This window comes from Varroa jacobsoni, unplaced genomic scaffold (assembly GCF_002532875.2).
Source record: "Varroa jacobsoni isolate VJ856 unplaced genomic scaffold, vjacob_1.0 scaffold_748, whole genome shotgun sequence".
NCBI classification, from domain to species: domain Eukaryota; kingdom Metazoa; phylum Arthropoda; class Arachnida; order Mesostigmata; family Varroidae; genus Varroa; species Varroa jacobsoni.
This window is the reverse complement of record NW_019213650.1, coordinates 94,630-113,890: the sequence shown is the minus strand read 5'-3', so window position 1 is coordinate 113,890 and position 19,261 is coordinate 94,630. Positions and strand designations below refer to the sequence as shown.

The following is a 19,261-nucleotide window of genomic DNA, read 5'->3' as shown; positions in this document are numbered from 1 at the left end:
GACGTGAAATGGGAAGAACGTATGAAAGAAAGTAGGTTGGTAATCTATGCAGATGCTGCTTAAATTATAGGCCTACTCTTTTCACAATTGTAACATTTGAATTTTCCTCATTGCATATTTGAGTGTTTACTTTTGTGCGCCTACTTTTGCTCCTTTTGCCGTGTATAATGTGGGTAGATCGTATCCACGGTAATGATTTCACTGTTATTTGTTAACGGATATGTGCTTTTGTTAATGCAAGGATAAAGAAATTATCACTATACAAAACGCTAGTTGTAAGGTTTTTTAACCCAAGTGAATGATGCGTTTGGTCCTCGAACTACTGAGAAGTTAAGAAATGAGCTGATAATACTTTAGTGAAATTGTATAATATACCGCAAGACGTATTGGATTCAAGAAAGGGGAGCTTTTATTCCGATAAAGTTATCGTGACCAGACGACGTGTCAAGCATGATGTGCGTAGGGTTGTTCTACTCGGGATAAAATATATTTGTAATGACTGTACTAATTTTTAGAGCGATTTATCGTTGCTTTTTCATCGAATTATATAGGTTATTCGTTGTTTGCATTGTAGCAAAGAAGCTTTACATTGAGGACTTAACAAAATACGCTCTGCTTAAATGAGCTAATACTTTGACACTTCCGACAAAATATATGGCAACCCTATTGCAACTGAACTCGCTTTTTTTTATACACAATTAGTACACTTTGTGTTGACAAAAAGTGACGATCGAGTTTCTTTTCGAAGTTTGAAAGTATGAGTTTGATTTTTAAATACTTGTGCATTATATTTGAGTCAATGAATCTCCATGTTGCTCTCGTATCGAATTTGCAAGCGTAGATTTTATAGAAGGTTCCTTTGGTGTTTGTTGTCTCGTTTAGTTGTTTAACGTACCATACAGATCGTTCAAAAGACAGCAAGTACATGCGGTCAATATACGATAGCAGGAAGCGCTCCAGAGGACACACTACCCCTTGTCCTTCTATGAAATGTGAAAACATGTGAATTTTAAAAGCTGACTCTCCTGTATGAAAATCATTTGCGATAAAAACGCTTTTTGCATGAACTCCTGTAAAAAATGTTCAATAAAAATGCTATTTACGTAATTTTCTGAATATTGAGAAGCTAATTTTAATAAGATATTATCGCAGTCAGTTCGAGTTTGTAGTTGCTTTGGGCAAAAAGTAAGCGGTTGCGTTTTTACATTGCGTTGAACTGCTTTGTAAGGTTATGTCGCGTCCTGAACATTTGTTGTTCCTAAACATGTTTCGTTGTTGTATCTTGTTAGCATTGTTTACTAAGGTACAACCTAATGAAAAACGTTGTACTTAAGTGTGTGTCAGCTAGAACCAGACAGCATACTGTACAGTTCAGACGTTCGGGTAAATAAACTGATAACACTGATTATTAATATATTGACCGTCATGAATTAATATGCAACCATTATAAATTATTTATACCGATTCTTTTTTGGCTAAACGCTAGTTAATGCAGTCTTGTTAGCGTGGATGAGATTTTCTACGATGTTGCTGATCAATGTCTAGTGTGACAACATGGCGCAGATTGCAAACCTACCCTCTGATATCATTTGGTGTAATCTGGTTAATACCAATGCAAATACAGGTATTTTGTACCTATGATCGTAGCAGAGTTCTTATTCAAGCGCTGAAGGAAAAAATCTACGCCATGGTCAAGCTGCTCATATGTAACTGGTAAGTACAGGCGACGATATCCACATATATAGTGACGACGTAAATAAAATTAGTGAATAAATGTCAGTCTTCTTATGAAATAATTATTTGTAAAGGCTTCGAGAGCTCTCAACGTCAAATCTCGCAATGGGCTTGTTGTGCTTTTCTAATTGCATATAGACAGCAACTTCAGAAACTTCTGGAAAGCGCGACGCTTCTCAAAGCTCGTGTTAGGTTCGGTAGATTACCATAAACATTCAGTGAGTTAAATGTGATGCTATGATTCTTCTATACGCAAGCGATATAACATATACGATATTAGGTAGTTCTGCAAGGCAAAGAATTGGAAATAGAAATAACGAAAAAGAAGAAGGGGCCAATTGATTTGATTAAGATTAATTAAAGCCTAACCTCATCCGTTCTAAATTAAGGTATTGCTTAGAATTTATTAATTGAATAGATCAATATCAGTTATAATAAAAATCAAAGAACTGCGGCACAACTCAAACAAATAACAAATTCAGGAAACAATAAAAAATAGAAGATGCGATAATGAAAGACGAACAGAAGAAATCCACTAATCTTTTTCATAGAACAGAATCAGTAGAGGAAATTCGCTTAGTAGAACCGATTTGAGAAGGGAAACAAAAACCTCCGTAATTTCAGGTTGACACCGTAAACTCATGTAATAAAATGCATTAGGTTTGAAAACGCTGCCAAAGTTTTTAAATTTACGTCATTAATGGGCGGAATAAAAGCAACTGGGTTAAAGCTTAATAAAAAATAAAGCTAACTATGGGAAGCATAAACCCCAGTGTACACAAAAACGAGTTACAAAGGTCTCCCTTAAAAAGCTTTCCCTACTTCCAAATCCAAACAATTGCAGCAATTCAAGTGTGATGAAATTCAACCAAAGGAAACCAGACTGTCAAATAATTTAAGCAAAAGTTAAGACCTCGCATTTAAAATACTGAAGTTTTTCACGTAAATTTATTTTCATATAATCTGATTAATAACATAATTGTGGATGAATCCACATATATTTAATGCATATAATCATTAAATAAAGAACCGTATTTAGCGCATTGCTGAAGTGGCGTGCAATATCCAGCGTCAATATTTTGTGTTCGGCAACAGTCTAAAAACATATGGATGTGTACTGCTAATTACAGTCGTATTGTGTGTTTAGCGCAATATCGATTGACTTGGTTACTTGCTGCGATATTTCGGTAATAAGGCTACTATAAAACTGCTTTTCACATAATTACTGCTATGACCAGAAAGTAGCTGCTGCAGCTACGCGGGTTAGCCTTTTATGAAAGTCTAACTGAAAACATGAGACAGCTCCATTTAGTTTAAACATAATACATGTCTAATGATATGTTATTAATATAAGTTTCTAGGCGCCTTGAGATTTGTTTTTAATCGTTTTTCATTTTATTGATTTTGGCGGGCACATTATATATATAGCATCCACGAACATTGACGAAAGGCTGTAGCAGACGAATATTTGTCTTCAGTGACTACCAAAACTGATAATTTCTTCTCAATAAAATAATAAGCCATCAGTAGCGAAAGGAAACAGGCTTCAAATATAAAAAAGAGGTCCACTGAATAGGACGAGATCGAGAAGACACTCAATGAAGTAAATGCCATCTATTTTTTAAATGCCACATCTTTTTTAATCACATGATCGCTGATATGGTTCAAGCGAACTTTTAATGTTCAAGAACTATCTAATATTTTATACTTCAAGAAATATTTAATATGGCTGGATACGTGTTGCAGCGGTTTGGCTGAGTGTAATAACAGATCGTGTATTTGTAATTAGAATCGGGTTTGATTAAAGTATGCGGATTTAGTCTGTCATACATCCTGATCTCATACATGACATACGTTAAGTTAATATGAAGCACTAAACCGATTTTGTATGTCGACATGTAATTTATTTACATATTACATCCTACAATGGTCATTCACGAACTGAATGATGTGTAGTACTGTAACTTTGGGAGAACCTTTACCATTCAGTTCTTGCACATACGTAATAGCTCACCCATTTGTAGCTATTTTTTTTTATTTGTATCATAGAGACACCGCTGTATTTTTAATAACACCATTTTGTGGTGCCTTTACTTACTTAATTCCTGGCAAACACTTTGAATAATATCCTAGCTTTATTTCTACTGTAGCAGACTGGCGGCCTTTTCAGGGCCCGATGTCCTATTCTGCTTTCTGTTTTGTCCCTATTTTCGCATATCATTTCAGAGATACACACGTATACACATTTATTCGCACCACCTGAATATAGACTCACATATCAATTCAGACCCTGTTTCCTTTCATTTCGTTTAGTCTTCCTTGTCCTCCACTTGCCAAATATCATCTTTTCTGCAAATCTTTCAAAATCTTTTCTGCACAACACAGTTATGCACTAGCTGATCGTCTACATACCACACTTCCTTGTGAAGGCCTATTCTTAATAAATATTCGTAATACTTGTAGTAATGGTTAGTAGGAGGGGTACGGTAGCTACAAGGACTGCTAATAACGGGTTGTAAGAAACATCACTTTCTCAAATGCTTGTTTTGTATTAACGTTGTTGTATAGCTAATTCCATGTATGTTTTTATTGATGAATCGTAGATATAATTTTTATTATTTAATTATATTACGTAGATATACTATTATTATATTAATCATAGATATTGTTTTATTATAAAATATTATTATAATTTATTATAATCGTAGATATAATTAAATTAGAACTGATGTTGTTGTTGCATGTCACAATATTTGCTGGTATATAATGCTGCACGACTCTGGCAACACAGCCTGCTCTGCTGCTTTGAGTTGTAAATTTCAATGCGTGAATCGCATTCGAATGTTAACTGAGAAAATGAAAATTCAAAATATTACTAAAATATTGTACAAGAAATAACAATCACAGACCGCCAGTCAGCGCGGAGACAACAGTCACTATTAGTACTACTAGTACAGTGTTACTATTTGTGCTCAGTGTTCGGTAATAGCAACGACGTCGTCATCCATTTTGTGGCTATTCATCAATAAAACCTTATATCTCACGCACCTGAAAAGTTGGGAAAATTACCAGCATTACTACTGATATTTTTATAAGTACTAGTAATAGTAATTGTGATCATCAATAAACACCGGCACCACGCATTCTAGCAGAACAAAATTGCCGAGCAAATCCACCTGCTACAAATTCAATTGCGAAATGCTATTTCTATCTAATTTTGTCTCGGCTTAAATTAGCGCTCTACCGTTTCTAGTCGTGTTCTGTACGCTTGCGTTTATTTCGTGTTTTTTTTTTCTTTTTACTGCTATGTTTATGTTTAATATATTTCTCACTATTAACGGCTAGGATGCTGGGTTCCTCCGAGGCATCTTACGACGTCTTCGAGCACTCAGCAGATCGGCACCCGATTCTCATTGGACAAAACGAAGTTCATACAGTCGAATATTTATCATCAGTGTCCTTATCCTTGACATCGATATCGTTTGGGCAGTAAACAGTAACAGTTTTTCGTCTATCTAATTTTATGCTAGTAACAGCAGCACAGTAACAATACTTCTACTGAGACATAATAATAATAAAAACAAAGGGAGAAGTTGTAGCCTTATTAATATCTCCTTTACCGCCAAATTTTGCGCAAGATGCTATGTTTCGCGCCAATTGCAAATTTACCCGCTTTCATACATATATCATAAATGAATTGGTTATTATATTATCTGTCTGTCTCTAACAAACGTTTATAGTACATCGTAATGGGAACTATCTTCAGTCCTCCAAGTTGCCGCAGCTTACTCGTCCTCTTATTTTTTTCGTGCAACAGGTTATCATTAAGCTTCATAATGAAAAAAAACAAAAACTTCATTTCTCTACATATTACTGGGTTGATAGCACTTTTAGCAAAAGTCGATGTATCAGATGCGCCAAAATGCACAAACACGTTAATACACAAGAACTTTCTTCCAAGCCTTGATCGCCCTCAAGCGTTTTATTAAAGTTTTTTTTTACGCTACTCACATTTCTCATGGCTATTCTTCTGCTAGCAGCCACCAGAAGCAATGACGAGATGCCAAAGCTGTAATTTGACGGTTCGATCTTTCTGCATCAAAGCAACCAAATTGTTGCTTTTTTTTCTTTTACCTGTTTTGTGTTGTATTTAGTGCTGAAAAATAATAATGACAAGGTGGAACAGGAATCTCAAATCATCAACTGGATGAGACGTTAAACAAAATGCATTGTGGAATGTACGATAGGCGAAAAATCTCGTGGTACCGTTTATATTTTTTATAATACATTATATTTTTGCCCCCAGAAACTTTGCATTATCTCAATAAAATGATCCTATGCTTTTTATTATCATATGATGATCTCCTGACCGATAGGATGAAGCTTTCTAGCTTTCGCATTTATTGCTTATTGAGCCGAAGACAGATCACTGCGCTTTGATAGAACATGCATTGCTTGCGACGGCGACAAATTCGTAACACCCTGCTCCTCCAACGCGGCGCTTCCCTGAAAAAATCAAGGTCAAACGAAGCATTGTTCATTCGAATATTACTAAACTATGTAAAAAAGCTATCCGGGGAGAGAAAAATAATCATTATTGTATTTTTTAATTGGACAGTAATGCGGTAAGGGAAATCGCCCTTTTATTTGAGAGAGCAGTTGTTTTACAGTACCACTAGAATAAAAAGCTCCAAATCATTATCTAACAAGTCCAAAGTGAGTGGCTTTTATTGATAGCCTGTTTCGCTTAAGACAATGTTGTCTTAAATTTCATTCAAGCATATGTGTCGAATATCGCCGGTACTTACCTGAACGACATCAGTCAGTCGGGCCGTTTTAAGTGTTTCTTGAAGAATCCAGGCGACAGCACGAGGCATATTTAACAAGATGCATGCTTCCTTAACCTAATAATTGCAAAAATAATAATATATAAGCATAAATAGTTATCGGGCATAAATTTCTGACAACAACATTTGAGTCATTGTACATTATATCTTTTATAGAAATGTATTTCAAGAAGAACTTTTAATAAATTTGCCTCCACCTAAAGACATTGTAAGGTACCCTCTCCATAACTGGTTACCAAAGTTTTTATTTTCATTTCTAGTTGAAATAAACAGATGAGGTAAGGGGTTAGATCGTTTCAACATACTTCTCTGAAAAAGTTCTCGGGTTGACCACCAGTTACGTAGGGGCTGAAAAGCGGGAATAAATTTCCCTCGAGATCAAAAGCGAGTTGCTGGGCTCCACCTTCAGAGAAATAGTTTTCGAGTATCACTTCCTCGTATATGTAGAGCGAAAGGCCACGTGCCAGACCCTGCCACAGCATAGCGAATAGCGGGGCCGCCAAAGCAGCGTGAAGCCTTGCTAATAGACACTGCAGCAAGGACAGCATTGGAAAAGCCGTGGGAGTCAATGCCAGCGGTTCGTCTTGGGTGGCCGTCGGCATACGGAACCATCTGCAAAGAGGAAATTAAGAAGAAACGTCTTCATTACGTTAAAGTAAAGCAAAAAAAAAGTTTACTCGAAAGAAGTAAAAATAACCTTTTGAGGACATACAATACAGTAAGCCTTTCTTTACTCTCAACTTTACGTTAAAACGACATTTGAGCTTCAGTTGATAGTGGCCGTAATTGGCCTCTTTCTGGAAAACATAACCTTTAGATGCACCAAAAAAAGTAACTATTTGTAATTATTGGTCTTACTAAATTAATAAACCTTTGCACCACCCAGTTAATGGTAGTAGTAACGCAAAGCAGAACTAACTTTGTATCTCAAACTCACTTTTCGCGATGATACGATCGACATTTAACTTTGATGTCGGATAGGAGACAGTCGATCATAGTCAAAATTGCGTCTTTGTACAATCTTTCAAGTAAACCCGTTACCTAAAAAGGCGTTGAAAAATTATCATTATTGTTGTTGTTCTATGAATAAATGGGAAATTACAAATATTAGACTCAAAAGATGAAATTACCAAAACGTAAACGGTCATCCCTAATGGTTCCATAACAAAAAAAAAGTGATGTATAGCATTGATTTTTTTTTGCAAATTTTGACATAACTCTCTAGGTATACTCATATACCTACAAACTTCTAAATTTTAGAAGAAAAGCCTTACTATAATTTCCTGTATAAAAGCCTCATCAGTGCAAGCTGCTACGTGTATTGTATGCTCCCCAATATACTTGCCTGTTCAAAAACGCTCTCCTCTGAGGGTCGATGGTTTGGAGCGTTTACGACTGTTGACGGCGATTCGGGCGTCGATTCAGATGACGTTGGCGCTGTCGCATCGCTTGAGCACACACTGTCACCTCCACCAACCCCAGATGTGCCCCCACCTTCTTTAGTAGATGACGACGCTCGTCGCCGTTCTAGCTTGCTACAAACTTCCAAGAGATTGATAAAGAACTACAACGCAATCAAGGCGCATACAATACAATACCAAATCAAGTTATGCAAGAACGTGCGGAATGCTATGTTAGTTACACCAAGCTTTTCCGCTATTGTATATGTATTCTGCGGGTATGTTGGTAATTTTAATACGAGGCAATTTCTATTTTTACTTACAAGCTGATTACTCCACTCATTGAGAACAACGACGACATAGTGTGCAGCGTTTAGTACTGGGCAGACATCGTAAAGGCTGCCAGCCTCCATGCGTGAATTGAGCACCTGCAGCAGGCATACCCGAAAGTCTTCAAGCAGAATTTGCTGCAGCGACAAAAACTTGAGCGCGTGTTCGGGGTTCTCCAATTGTCGGTAACGTTCCGTCATGGCGCCCAATAACAACATGAAGCCTTCTGCACACTCGGGCACCTATACAGAAGAGGAAAATGGTGGAATATCCCATTCGTTAGATCCAATAATGCTTAGATCCCAACTGTTACAACATAACTATACAACCAATTTGCCGCGATTGGGACCATTTGAAAAAAAATAATTTTACAACATCTGTATAGTCGTTACGCTCATAAGCCCGATGGGCCGAGCGTCAGTTGATCATTTAGTACGCTAGGTTGTAGTCTATTATGTAACAAAAGGATTATTAATTGGGTATCTGTACCTTGAGGGGGTCTTCGAGATCGGCCTCGATGTCCGCTCCCGGCGAATATGGACATGTCCAAGCCGAAGGCGAACTGAGAAGTTTGTCGCGCTTCTCGTCGGCAACTATAACCGCAATGATTACAACGATTATTTCTAGGCAGTTAACTTTTTACCTATTTCAAATAGTAAAGCAGGAATTATTCTGCAATTAGTAATAGTTGAGCTAACTATAATCAGCTGCTTTTATCATCGTCTTTATCAAATACCGATATCTAAAGACTACTATTAAAAACTATCAAACATCAGAGAGGAACTAATATTAATAAGCTAAGATACAAGTTAATAATATCTGGAACTGATTTGTCCCCATTACGTACACTTCTTCTCGAGGGCAATCCAGCGAATAAAACATCGATCGGTGGTGAGCACATTGAGGATACAGGGAAAACGCGAGGGGTAGCCGAGGTCGCGAAGTTCCGCGTGGAACATCAGGGCTTCTTCGATTGTGTGCGTCAGAAGCAGTTCGTTGTCTTCGGCTAACAACAGAGGAAGATCTACTTCTAACTTGGCAATCGCTGTCGAGACCAAACTACGCATCAATTCCAACTGAAGCAACACGAAATAAAGGCATCACATTAGTCATCAGTGTGATTTAGCTCATTAGTCGAAAATTTGATTCTGAGCTGATTCTCTCGATTAATTTCGCTGCCACTATGTATCTACAAAAAATAAGGACCCGTTTAGGGGGTATAGTCATCTCGTGAATACTCTGCATAAGAACTCGGACAACGTGATTAAAGCAAATATATGTTTTTATAATAACATATACTCACTGTTGCATGTATGCCTTCTATGTTATGCTTCATTAAAATTGGCTGAACAAACTTTTCACAGAACCTGCAAGATAGTTTACAAGGAAAATAGGCCATTATTATTATGTTTAGATGGCATGCGATTGATTTTCTGGAGTACACTGATTACTTTGATTTATAGTTTGGGGAAATTGGTAAGGTCCGCAAAAGCAGTTATGCTACAACTGAATAATTTCTTCAATAGTCAAGAAATACTAAGTTGCGGGTTAAAGCCAGTCGTGGTGATTGGCATGAACAAGCTTGTTCTTGAACCTTCCTATGGTTTGTTACCCACTGTTTGGCAAATACATCTGATACTCACACGGCATGATCCTGGATCCAGGTGAGGGTCTGTGTGAGATACCATTCAGGTTTGTCGACCCGATTCGTTTGTCGTTTGCTGACAAAATGGAAAAGAAACCGTTTTTTGAGTGGCTTCACCATCAGTTCAATGGGTAGCAAAAGTGTGCCACAGCTGCTGGATGTTGCTAGTTTTTCTTGCAGGAGGAGCTCATGAGGCAGCTGTATCTTGTAAAGGTTGAGGAAGGCTGACTCGAAGCAGGCGAACATTTGTGGAGGGCAGGACAGGGTGGCGGCTACAGAGGAGTTGATAACAGGCCAGCCCATTGATGACAAAACTTTATCGAACTCCCTATTGGTGGCATAGATCACAGTGAAAATAGCGTATGTACAAGTTAGATTTGATAATCGCCGAAAATAAATCCTTTAGGAACATCGTGAACGCGAAGCGAACTCAGACCTGTATGCTGAAAGTAATTATTTAAAGAGGAGAGATTAATACATAGATTTCAAGAAACGGAAGTAAAACCACTGCAGTTTCCAAAAACGAAAGCTGGTCATTCCTGATGAGTTGGATACTTCACACAATTTGGTAGAAGTTTAAGTTAGGATTTATCACAACAACATGCTACTTTAACACATCATATCAACTAAGCAGTTTACAGAAGCTTATGCCGTATTTCATTATAAGAAACCTTATATGTTTCGAGTTCTACGTTCGGTAACGCCGTTAGACATTCCATCGGGCGGCTGGCTTTCAGGACGAAACATGTTCAAACCTAAACCACAACATATCCCTAAGATTGACAGGCAGATACGTTACCCACTAAGCTATCATGGGGGCTCATTTTAAGAGACCAGCCCGACATGAGTACTAGCTGTATTACAATGAAAAAGAGCCGACCTTATGTTTTGACTCGAATAGCGAATTGAAGTGTGCTTACTTTTCAAACTTTTCCCTGAGTATGTTGTGCCAGTAGAGAATGGTCTGCTTGAGGAAAGTCATTAGTCGGTGGCACTGAGATGTCTTGAGTTTTAACCAGGTATCAACAAGCAATGCCAGGTGTGCGACTGCCGACCTGTCATCGCCGCTTTCAACTGCTTCCTCAATATATTGACTGAAAGCAATAGTATAGCTTAGATACGTATTTAAATTTCGCTAAATTCTTTGGCACAATTAGAGAGATGTGACGTGTTCGGGATATCGACAAGTATTCGAAATGGTCTAATGATCTAAATCTAAGCTAAGAAAATTACTTGTTTAGCATCGGCATAAGCATAGCTACCTGTGAGCTTCAAGTGGAAAATATAACTGTAATATATTAATGATAAGATATAAGATGATATAAGACGATACCTGATATCTCCTATTTTGGCAATCCATTGTAGGTACTGTCGAAGGCGGAGAAGTCGCTGGATATCAGCTAGCGAAGTGTCAAACTCCTTCTTTACCTGCGGATTGAAGTATAAGCAATAATCATTTCGCGTTTTGGAAAGAAGCCAATGAATTGACATAGTTAGTAGTTACGTAAATGTGTGCATGCAGGCAAAACAATCCATTTTATAACTTTCCTGCAGCCAATTAGGTAGAAAAATCAGTGACATACCAAAACGCTGTACTAAATAAATACATCTTTAAATACACTTTACAGAATACTGTTTATTAGTTCTCACATTAAAATATGTTCAACACGAGACCTACCAAAAATTTTTATATACCTATTAGTATCGAGCTCGGTCGGAATTATCGATTGAGTTATTATTTTTATAATTAAACGGAGAAATTTGATAGTGTGAAATTCGGTGGCGATGAGATAACTTCTAACATTACGTGAACTTTTAAAAAATTTGGAAACGGTCATATTGACCGATAGTAGTTAATTTAGGGCTGCATCCACATTTGAATCAATTAGTCCACTTGTTCCTACTTGAGTGGCATTTTCAAGGTGTGAAGAAACGTCGCTGAGGATCCGACAGTGTACATCTTCCAGCAGTTCCATCTTAGACAGTGAATCACGCGCAAAATTTAAAAGCCCTTTCACCTGCTCGGGATCTGCTTGGCCATTTGATTTCGCTTGTTGCATCTGAAAAATAATGCATATGTTTCTTATTTCTTAAAAAAAAAAAAATAAAAAGTACTTAAATAAATGATGTACATTTTCGAACAGAGAACACGAATAGCACAGTGGTTGTTGTCTCACTTTAAAGTAAAGTTTGATTAAGATCAGTATTCCTACGGGGTCATGCGTTTGACAATGGGATAGAACCCTATGACCTTATTCGTTTAACGCACCTTCAATTGTAAACTTTTCTTCTTAGCTTGTAGGCTTTCATGGTACTGTTTAGCTCGCAATATATGCTTCACTTCGCCTCCAATTTCTGCGTTAAGTTCGTCCACCGTTGCGTTCTCAACAAAATCGGACTGGGGACCCGTCTTGCCCACTTGGCTCCCGCTACGTCCATTAGATTTCATATGTTCGTCACTTTTAGGTTGGGGCTGAAGATTACCTCCTTGAAGGGGTGAAGCGGCCACCTCCACGGAGGAATTATCTTCTGCGCGGCCGCCACCACTGGCGCTGCCTACTTCTGAGGACATCACGACATCCAAGGACCAACACTAGTACTCTGTAACAGTAACCAAATAAATGAGCCGCATAACAATTATTTGACTTCATTCACTCAATGCACTTTCAAAATTCACAGAGCTCTAGAATGTCTTGTGGCCGAATATCTAAATGCAAACAATAAAAGTTGTTTGTTGTCATGACAAGACAGGAACATTTTTGGAACAGATATAAATAATTTATAATAATTGCATATTCATATACTCGCTGCAATAGTTCTTCGCTAACCAGCTCAAGGTGAAACAGCAATTCCGTATCTCGATTTGTTATCTGTCAATTTTGCACATTTTGCCATCATTTTAGTGTGTTTTGTTTTCTTCAGATACTGGTTTCAGGGTTTTATTGGCAAAAAGTTATATGAAATAAAAATACAAGTCTTCAGCCCGAATAACGTGGTATGATGAACAACGTTTCGAATAACACATACACACGGGGCATTCGGCTCTATAAATGGGATTGATTTTTGTATCTGTAATTTTTACAGGATTACACTGCTTGGTACATTCTGTAGTTAGCTAACAAAAGGAACGAGAAAATCTTGTGTTTCGGACATAATTGTACTAAGAAAAAATATAGATTTATAAGCAGCATATTTTCATCAGATATAAGTGAGGTAACGACATGTCGACTACCCCTTCCTAGGTGCGGTTGCGTATCTATACGACCTTTGTAACATACTATCTCAAGAACGTATTTTCGCTAACACATTTTCCTTCTTAAAGAAGATGGAGTAATTAATTATATGAGGGGATTTCCAATAAAGGACTTCAATAAACTGAACAAAGTATAGGGCTATAAAATGGACCATTTGATTTAATAACAGTGGGCGAAACCTCAACATAATTAATGTTGTTTCTTATAGTATCTGGGTACACAGTTAGCTTTTTATCGTATGTTTTAGTAAAGCACAGCAAAATACGAGTTCTATCATTTGTAGGGACAGTATAGGCGGAAATGGTATTTGGTAACCGAAAAAGACGATTTGGTATGTTCTCAAACTACACGTCAATAATATCTTTTCAGCGCATGCTTTATATGCGACAAGTAGAGCGTGTTCGTGCTCCAGACGTGAATGTGTTCTGCTGCTTCACGACGAGCCTCGGTTTGCCCACGGCGCTCTAGCATAGACATTAAAAGCCCACTGCTTTTACCGTTCACCAAGATCGCATTAGCAAATCTGTTTATATCTGCACATGACAGTCACATCGTGGAAGTTATGCTGTTCGTTTTAACAATATATATATAGTCTGAAAGGTATACGAGTGCCTATACGCAAATACATACACAGAAAGGCGAGCGACAATATCAACTTTGAGAGTCAGTATTCATTCTACCGGCCATGTGCTTACCTTACCTGTCAAACTTCTAGGTCATGCACAAGGCGCACACGTCACTCAATCGTCGCATTACACTATAAACAGTGGTAACAAAAAATCGAACATAGTAACTTCCACATCCGATTTCAATACACATTCAGCCAGAGCAGTAACAAGCGAAATAGCGAAAGGAGCAACACGCACAATTCAACGACTATGCAGACTTCCTGAACCCCTCAGAATTGCATGATGTGCATCTATCCGCGTGGTAGAGCTCGGCCCTAGCGCAGACACAACAGATGCCACTGCTTAACTCTACTTGTTCATTCACTGATAGCCAACATTGCTTAATCTGCTTAGCAAGCGTGCCAACGCGTTCTCAATCTCACCTGGAGTCTCGAGCAGCTGAAACGGCTTCACCAGCAGCGCTAACTGCAACTATTAACAACTACTGCTTCCCAGCGCGACTCTCCTGCAGATATGCTCTCACATAAATATTAGGGCTGGAGAAGTGCAGCGAGGATGTCTTCTGCTCTACCACCGTTTGATTCTTGTTGACGATGGCGAGCGGCACGACCCGGTCCGGCGTTCTACTACGTCAACCTGCCCTATTACTTGCCAGCCTGGCAAGCCGCTACCCACCCAATCACAGCCAAAGAAGCAGCTAATCAGATGTTGGGCCCTTTTGTTCGTTCCAGAGCTGTCCACACACGTCACGCACACATTCAGAAATAATAGTAATAATACTAGCAAATTTCTACGAACGCCACCATCGTTCAAAGACATTATCTATCAACCAACTGTATTCGATCCTCTGTCGTGAGACGTACGTCTTCCATATTTTTCAACAGTTACTTATACTATTATAACAACTACTTTGATATGGTATACGTTCACACCAATTCATCTGGTGCGCGTGCGCTTAGCAAAAGTTTTTGAATTACACTCTGCATCCATTCGATGTTTATTTTTGTAATATATATATATATATAAGGGCTTTCTTCACCTGCTCATTGCTCGTCTTCGTGCTGCTGGCACTACGACGACACCTACGATGCTGTAGTCTGCGCGGTAAATGCATTAGCTATTGCTTGCCGTTAATGCTGGCAAAAGACCTCCGCGTGAACATGGCAATGTATCATTCCGCCGGAGTTTTTTCCGTCGATTGATGTTGTCGCGAGCGTCAAACGAACAATCGGCATGATCGGATCGTCCGTGCGGGTGTGTACGTTGGCGGAGGGCGGGTTTTGCTGCTGCTACTGCTGCTGCAGTGAGCGCCAGAAAGTGACAGCAGTGGCAGCAAACGGGAAAGAGAACGAGCGATACCGCAAGCGAAAGATAGAGCACCATAACGTGCTGTACCACTACGACCTCTATGAAATGGAGAAGGGGTTAGCTGGTGAGCACCGCTGACGTTTTCATCTGTCATCTCTGCTGCTGCGTCTGCTACGACTCTTGCAGAGCTAGCGCCCATCATCGTCCTTTTTCTAGCCATTGCTTATCGTTCGTTGGCGTCTACAGTTTCGTCGGCTCCGGCGCATTTGCTTAGCCTGGGCACTCCGCTTATCGTTTGTGGCTGGGTCGATTTTCGTCCGCTTATCCAGATTCCATCTCTGCTACCACCACGAATTTGGCTGGGCCATTGTTGCCTAGCAAAGATAGTTGGGCTGTTTTGTTGCAATGAACAAGCATGTTAAAGTGCCCGTTGCTTAGTCGGTCTGCTAGCGCTGAATCTGTGACTTTTAAGTTTAACCGCGCCAGGCGAGCAGGCGGCGCACATAGCAGTGAGCGAGTAAGTAATCGCTTGTTTTGTTAGAATCTGCAGCAACCATCTGTAGGCGCTCACTATTGTTGGCTCTTCCTTCTGTTTGGGTCTTCTCCTGTTATGGCCATCGTAGTCGCCTTTGCTGCGTAAAGTGACTTAGGCTCATACGCTGCTAACGGCGGTGGCTAACGCCGCAACAGCGACACCAGCGAGGGAAGTGGAACTGTTCTAGTAGAACAGACGAAGTGGTAATAGAAGAAGAAGAAGCCCGACAGACATTAAAGTTAGTGCAGTTTTTTTGTAGAAGTGTGAGCGAGTGTATGGGGTCAGCTAGAACGTTTGCATACTGGTGACCTTTTACTAGCCAATCAGTTAGTCAGCGCTTTGTGTGAGAGCAGCACTCATTACTAACATAAACCAACGTATTATTTCTGCCTTCTCTCAATAAGTGATCTCTAAATAGCAGGCCGAGGCCATTTCGTTGCCCGTATAAATGCTAATACAAACGAGGGTGTGTGTGAATACAGAGATACCCGATGACCTCATCGTTATAGTAACAACCGTAATCTTTGCACTACTAACACGTTTGCTGTACCGTGTTTCAGCGAGAGCTATTTTTCCTTCAACTTGATTTAGTGAGAAATGTCTCGTCGCGCCAATGTTGCTCATCTCGTTCATGTACCGACGCTTTACTTATCCATCTGCGTGCCTGCCTGCCTACCCGCTTGCCAGCGAAGTCATGTTTATAAGGAACAGGAGTTAGTTGATAGATGCCAACTGTGACGATGCTACTACTGCTGTTACCACTGCAGATGTTGAAGCAGCTACCGCATACAGATAGAGTTGCCAACGGTATCCTCATTTGTGGCAGAGTAGTATCGATAAAAATTTAAGATGAGGTTTTCATTTGCCATTGCTAGCACCGATGCTCCGGATGACGGCGACGTCCACCAACAAGTAACACATTGACAGTAATACATATTACGAAACAAACTCTATCCGGAACGTAAAGACGCAAATCTCACATAACAACTTTCCACAACGAATTCATGGTTGGCAAGGGCATTAATATATTTACCATAGCTGAACGTATTACGATGACGATGACGACGACGACAGCTCGTCATTGCCGAGATAAGAAGCGAGTAGTGTTTTGTGGGTGTTAACAGAAGGAGTGGGTGATGCGGTACTGCTGCTCCGGCTACGTTAGTGGTGTGATACTTTTCAAACGCACGCAGGACACAGCTCTTAAAGTCGGCGTCCCTATGGTGCTAGTTTCTCTTGACACAGCTGAGAAAGTTCAATAGAGTGAGGTGCAGTGCGTATTCGACGAGTGTTTTCGTTAGACGGCGGCAAGCAGTGAGATTGTCGCAGTTCGAGTATTTTCTCGGTAGTGTATTGATCGTCAAACGTGTTCGTGATCGTTCTGTTGTGAAGACAATTACGGATCATACTTCCAGAAGACTAATCGCTCGACTGTGCAACAGGAAAGTATATGAACGAATAGCTGCAGTGGTATCATCATATCGGTAGTGCTAAATGATTACGTATGCCAGTAGAGTTCGCAATAGCATCGATTCGTATTCATTCGCCTCTAGAACTCGGCAGAATTTCAACATGTGATGAAGTCATTTCTAGTATGCGCTTAGCAACAACAGCGGTATTTGTGTACCGTCGATATTCTATGGTTTTCGCCAGTTGACTGTCTACGTTGCTTGAACGGGCATGAAATATAGGGCAATAACATCGCTCTGTCAGTCAGCCAGCCTTCCGCAGTTGAAACTGGATAGACGCGATGGCGTTTAGCGCCAGAGCTCGAAAACGCATCATTAAAGATGGCGAGAATGGAGATGACTCCGCGGGTCGGAACTGCGAGCAAATTTTTGTACGCTTATATTTCGATTGTTGAGTCGCTGCTGCCGCCCTGTCAACCGGCGCTCGGCCGTTAGTTCATCCGTGTTTTTGGCCGTCGATATGTTGGATTATTGATTGCTATTGTTTATGGCTATTGGCTCAATGTTGTCGGGTATAAACGAACGTGCACGTGTATATACGTTACCTCACATTGAAGACAGGGTTTCGACATAGATAACTAAGCTGGCTACCAAACACTTTGCCAGCGCGATTATGCTATAATATTATCGGAAACGTACATATGTTCAATACGATTTTGCGAATCATCTAAGAAACCATATTCCACGCAACTCTTCAGGAAATACTGGCTTCATTTGAACTTACATATCGTATTCATTAAGTTTAATACATACTTAAGTAGTTTTAGCTATAGTTGCAATATGCATATATATATATATATATATATATATATATATATATATATAAAGCAGCCGGTTTACAAGCAGCAGAAAAGCACAGGCATCAATAGATCCAAATTTCTAGGGAGGAACTCTGTCGTCTATTCACGTGCGTGGGGACACGCTGGTATGCAGTTGATAATGAATTAATTTATGGTTACTATAAAGGACCATTTACCACTATTTTACTAAAGATGATATAATCTATGTAAGCGGTCGGCAGCATTGGACTTTCGGCTAAAGACTAGGATGTAATGGTGTGTATAGCATAGTTACAGCCCCCGGACGATTATCGTGGCTAAACGATCGGCGACAGTAAAAACGAGAATGGTACTTCTACGTTTTGCCCCTGTTAGATCACATTAATACATAGCGACAATTCTGTTTACTGCTTAGCCGACTCGTATCAGGAAGCTCCTGTAACCCTGTTGCGTCTTTTACCCACTTGTAATTACAAGCCTGATATATTATAGGATCAGTAGTTTGGTTGCCTGGTTTGCTTCTAGGATTTGAATATTGCAGTGCTGTGTATGAAAACAAACAAATAACAATAAAAAAAAATCACGGAAATAAACTCATTCACAATGATCACCTTGAGAAACACAGTTTTTTTGCTTTCAAGATGCAATGTGTACAGTTTTACCTGTCATTGCTTGCCACTGCCAGCCGTAGCGTTTACCTTGGCCAGTTTCTAAATGCTGTGATAAAAATGTCGGTATGATATAGATAAATACGATTAGGTATAGTCTTCTTCCGTCTACAACCACTCAAGATCTTCTTGCATCATTAATTATCAACGGAACGGGTGTGTTCGATAATAGAAAGGTGGCGTAAGACCTCAAAGCGCTTGTGGTAACTGTAACGTTGTTGATCTGTTACGGATATTGATCAGCTGGTGGTCTTTCTTAGAGCCAGAGTCATTACAATGAAAATAAGCAAGTTACTTGTAACACAATAGCGTAAGTTGCTTGAAAAAGACATAAAAATCAGGCACAATCAAGTTTGTCACCTGAAGTTTAGTGTGCTCAATTGTTTAAGCTAAATTGGCTACAACATTTGATCAAACCATAGTTCCATATAGTTATGGTTGTGTTCGTCCACCGCATTACTCTTTGAGCACCGATTATTTGACATTTGCACTGCTGTTTGACATTTTCGGTTTTTCGTCAAATGAGGTACATTATTATTATTATTTTGGATAATTTTTGGGTACAATTTTCCGTGTATAAGAATTTCGTAGAAGTGATAATTAGTGGAATCCAGCTCTACTAGAAAACTAAGCGGTACCATTGTGTCTTTCTAATGCGGTTAC

At 39.3% G+C, this 19,261-nt stretch overlaps 1 protein-coding gene across 7 annotated transcripts; it reads right to left on the bottom strand.

Annotated features, from left to right (window-relative positions):
- Positions 1-5,684: 5,684 nt before the first annotated feature.
- On the bottom strand, positions 5,685-18,822 carry Rint1 (RAD50 interactor 1). 7 transcript variants are annotated; one of them, XM_022838145.1, is made up of 16 exons: positions 14,879-16,709; positions 14,262-14,572; positions 12,226-12,557; positions 11,861-12,016; positions 11,290-11,384; positions 10,877-11,050; positions 9,955-10,284; positions 9,615-9,678; positions 9,159-9,387; positions 8,801-8,904; positions 8,305-8,553; positions 7,927-8,145; positions 7,519-7,622; positions 6,887-7,193; positions 6,543-6,638; positions 5,685-6,240 (listed from the first exon to the last, which is right to left on the bottom strand). In XM_022838145.1, exons 3-16 carry the CDS (start codon positions 12,526-12,528, stop codon positions 6,142-6,144), a joined length of 2,529 nt encoding a protein of 842 aa, XP_022693880.1. In that variant the 5' UTR covers positions 12,529-12,557; positions 14,262-14,572; positions 14,879-16,709; the 3' UTR covers positions 5,685-6,141. The 7 variants fall into 7 exon arrangements, with proteins under 7 accessions (XP_022693880.1, XP_022693882.1, XP_022693885.1 ...); XM_022838147.1 differs by having other exon boundaries at positions 14,262-14,506; XM_022838150.1 differs by lacking the exons at positions 14,262-14,572; positions 14,879-16,709 and adding exons at positions 13,911-13,967; positions 14,077-14,255.
- Between the last annotated feature and the right edge of the window lie 439 nt (positions 18,823-19,261).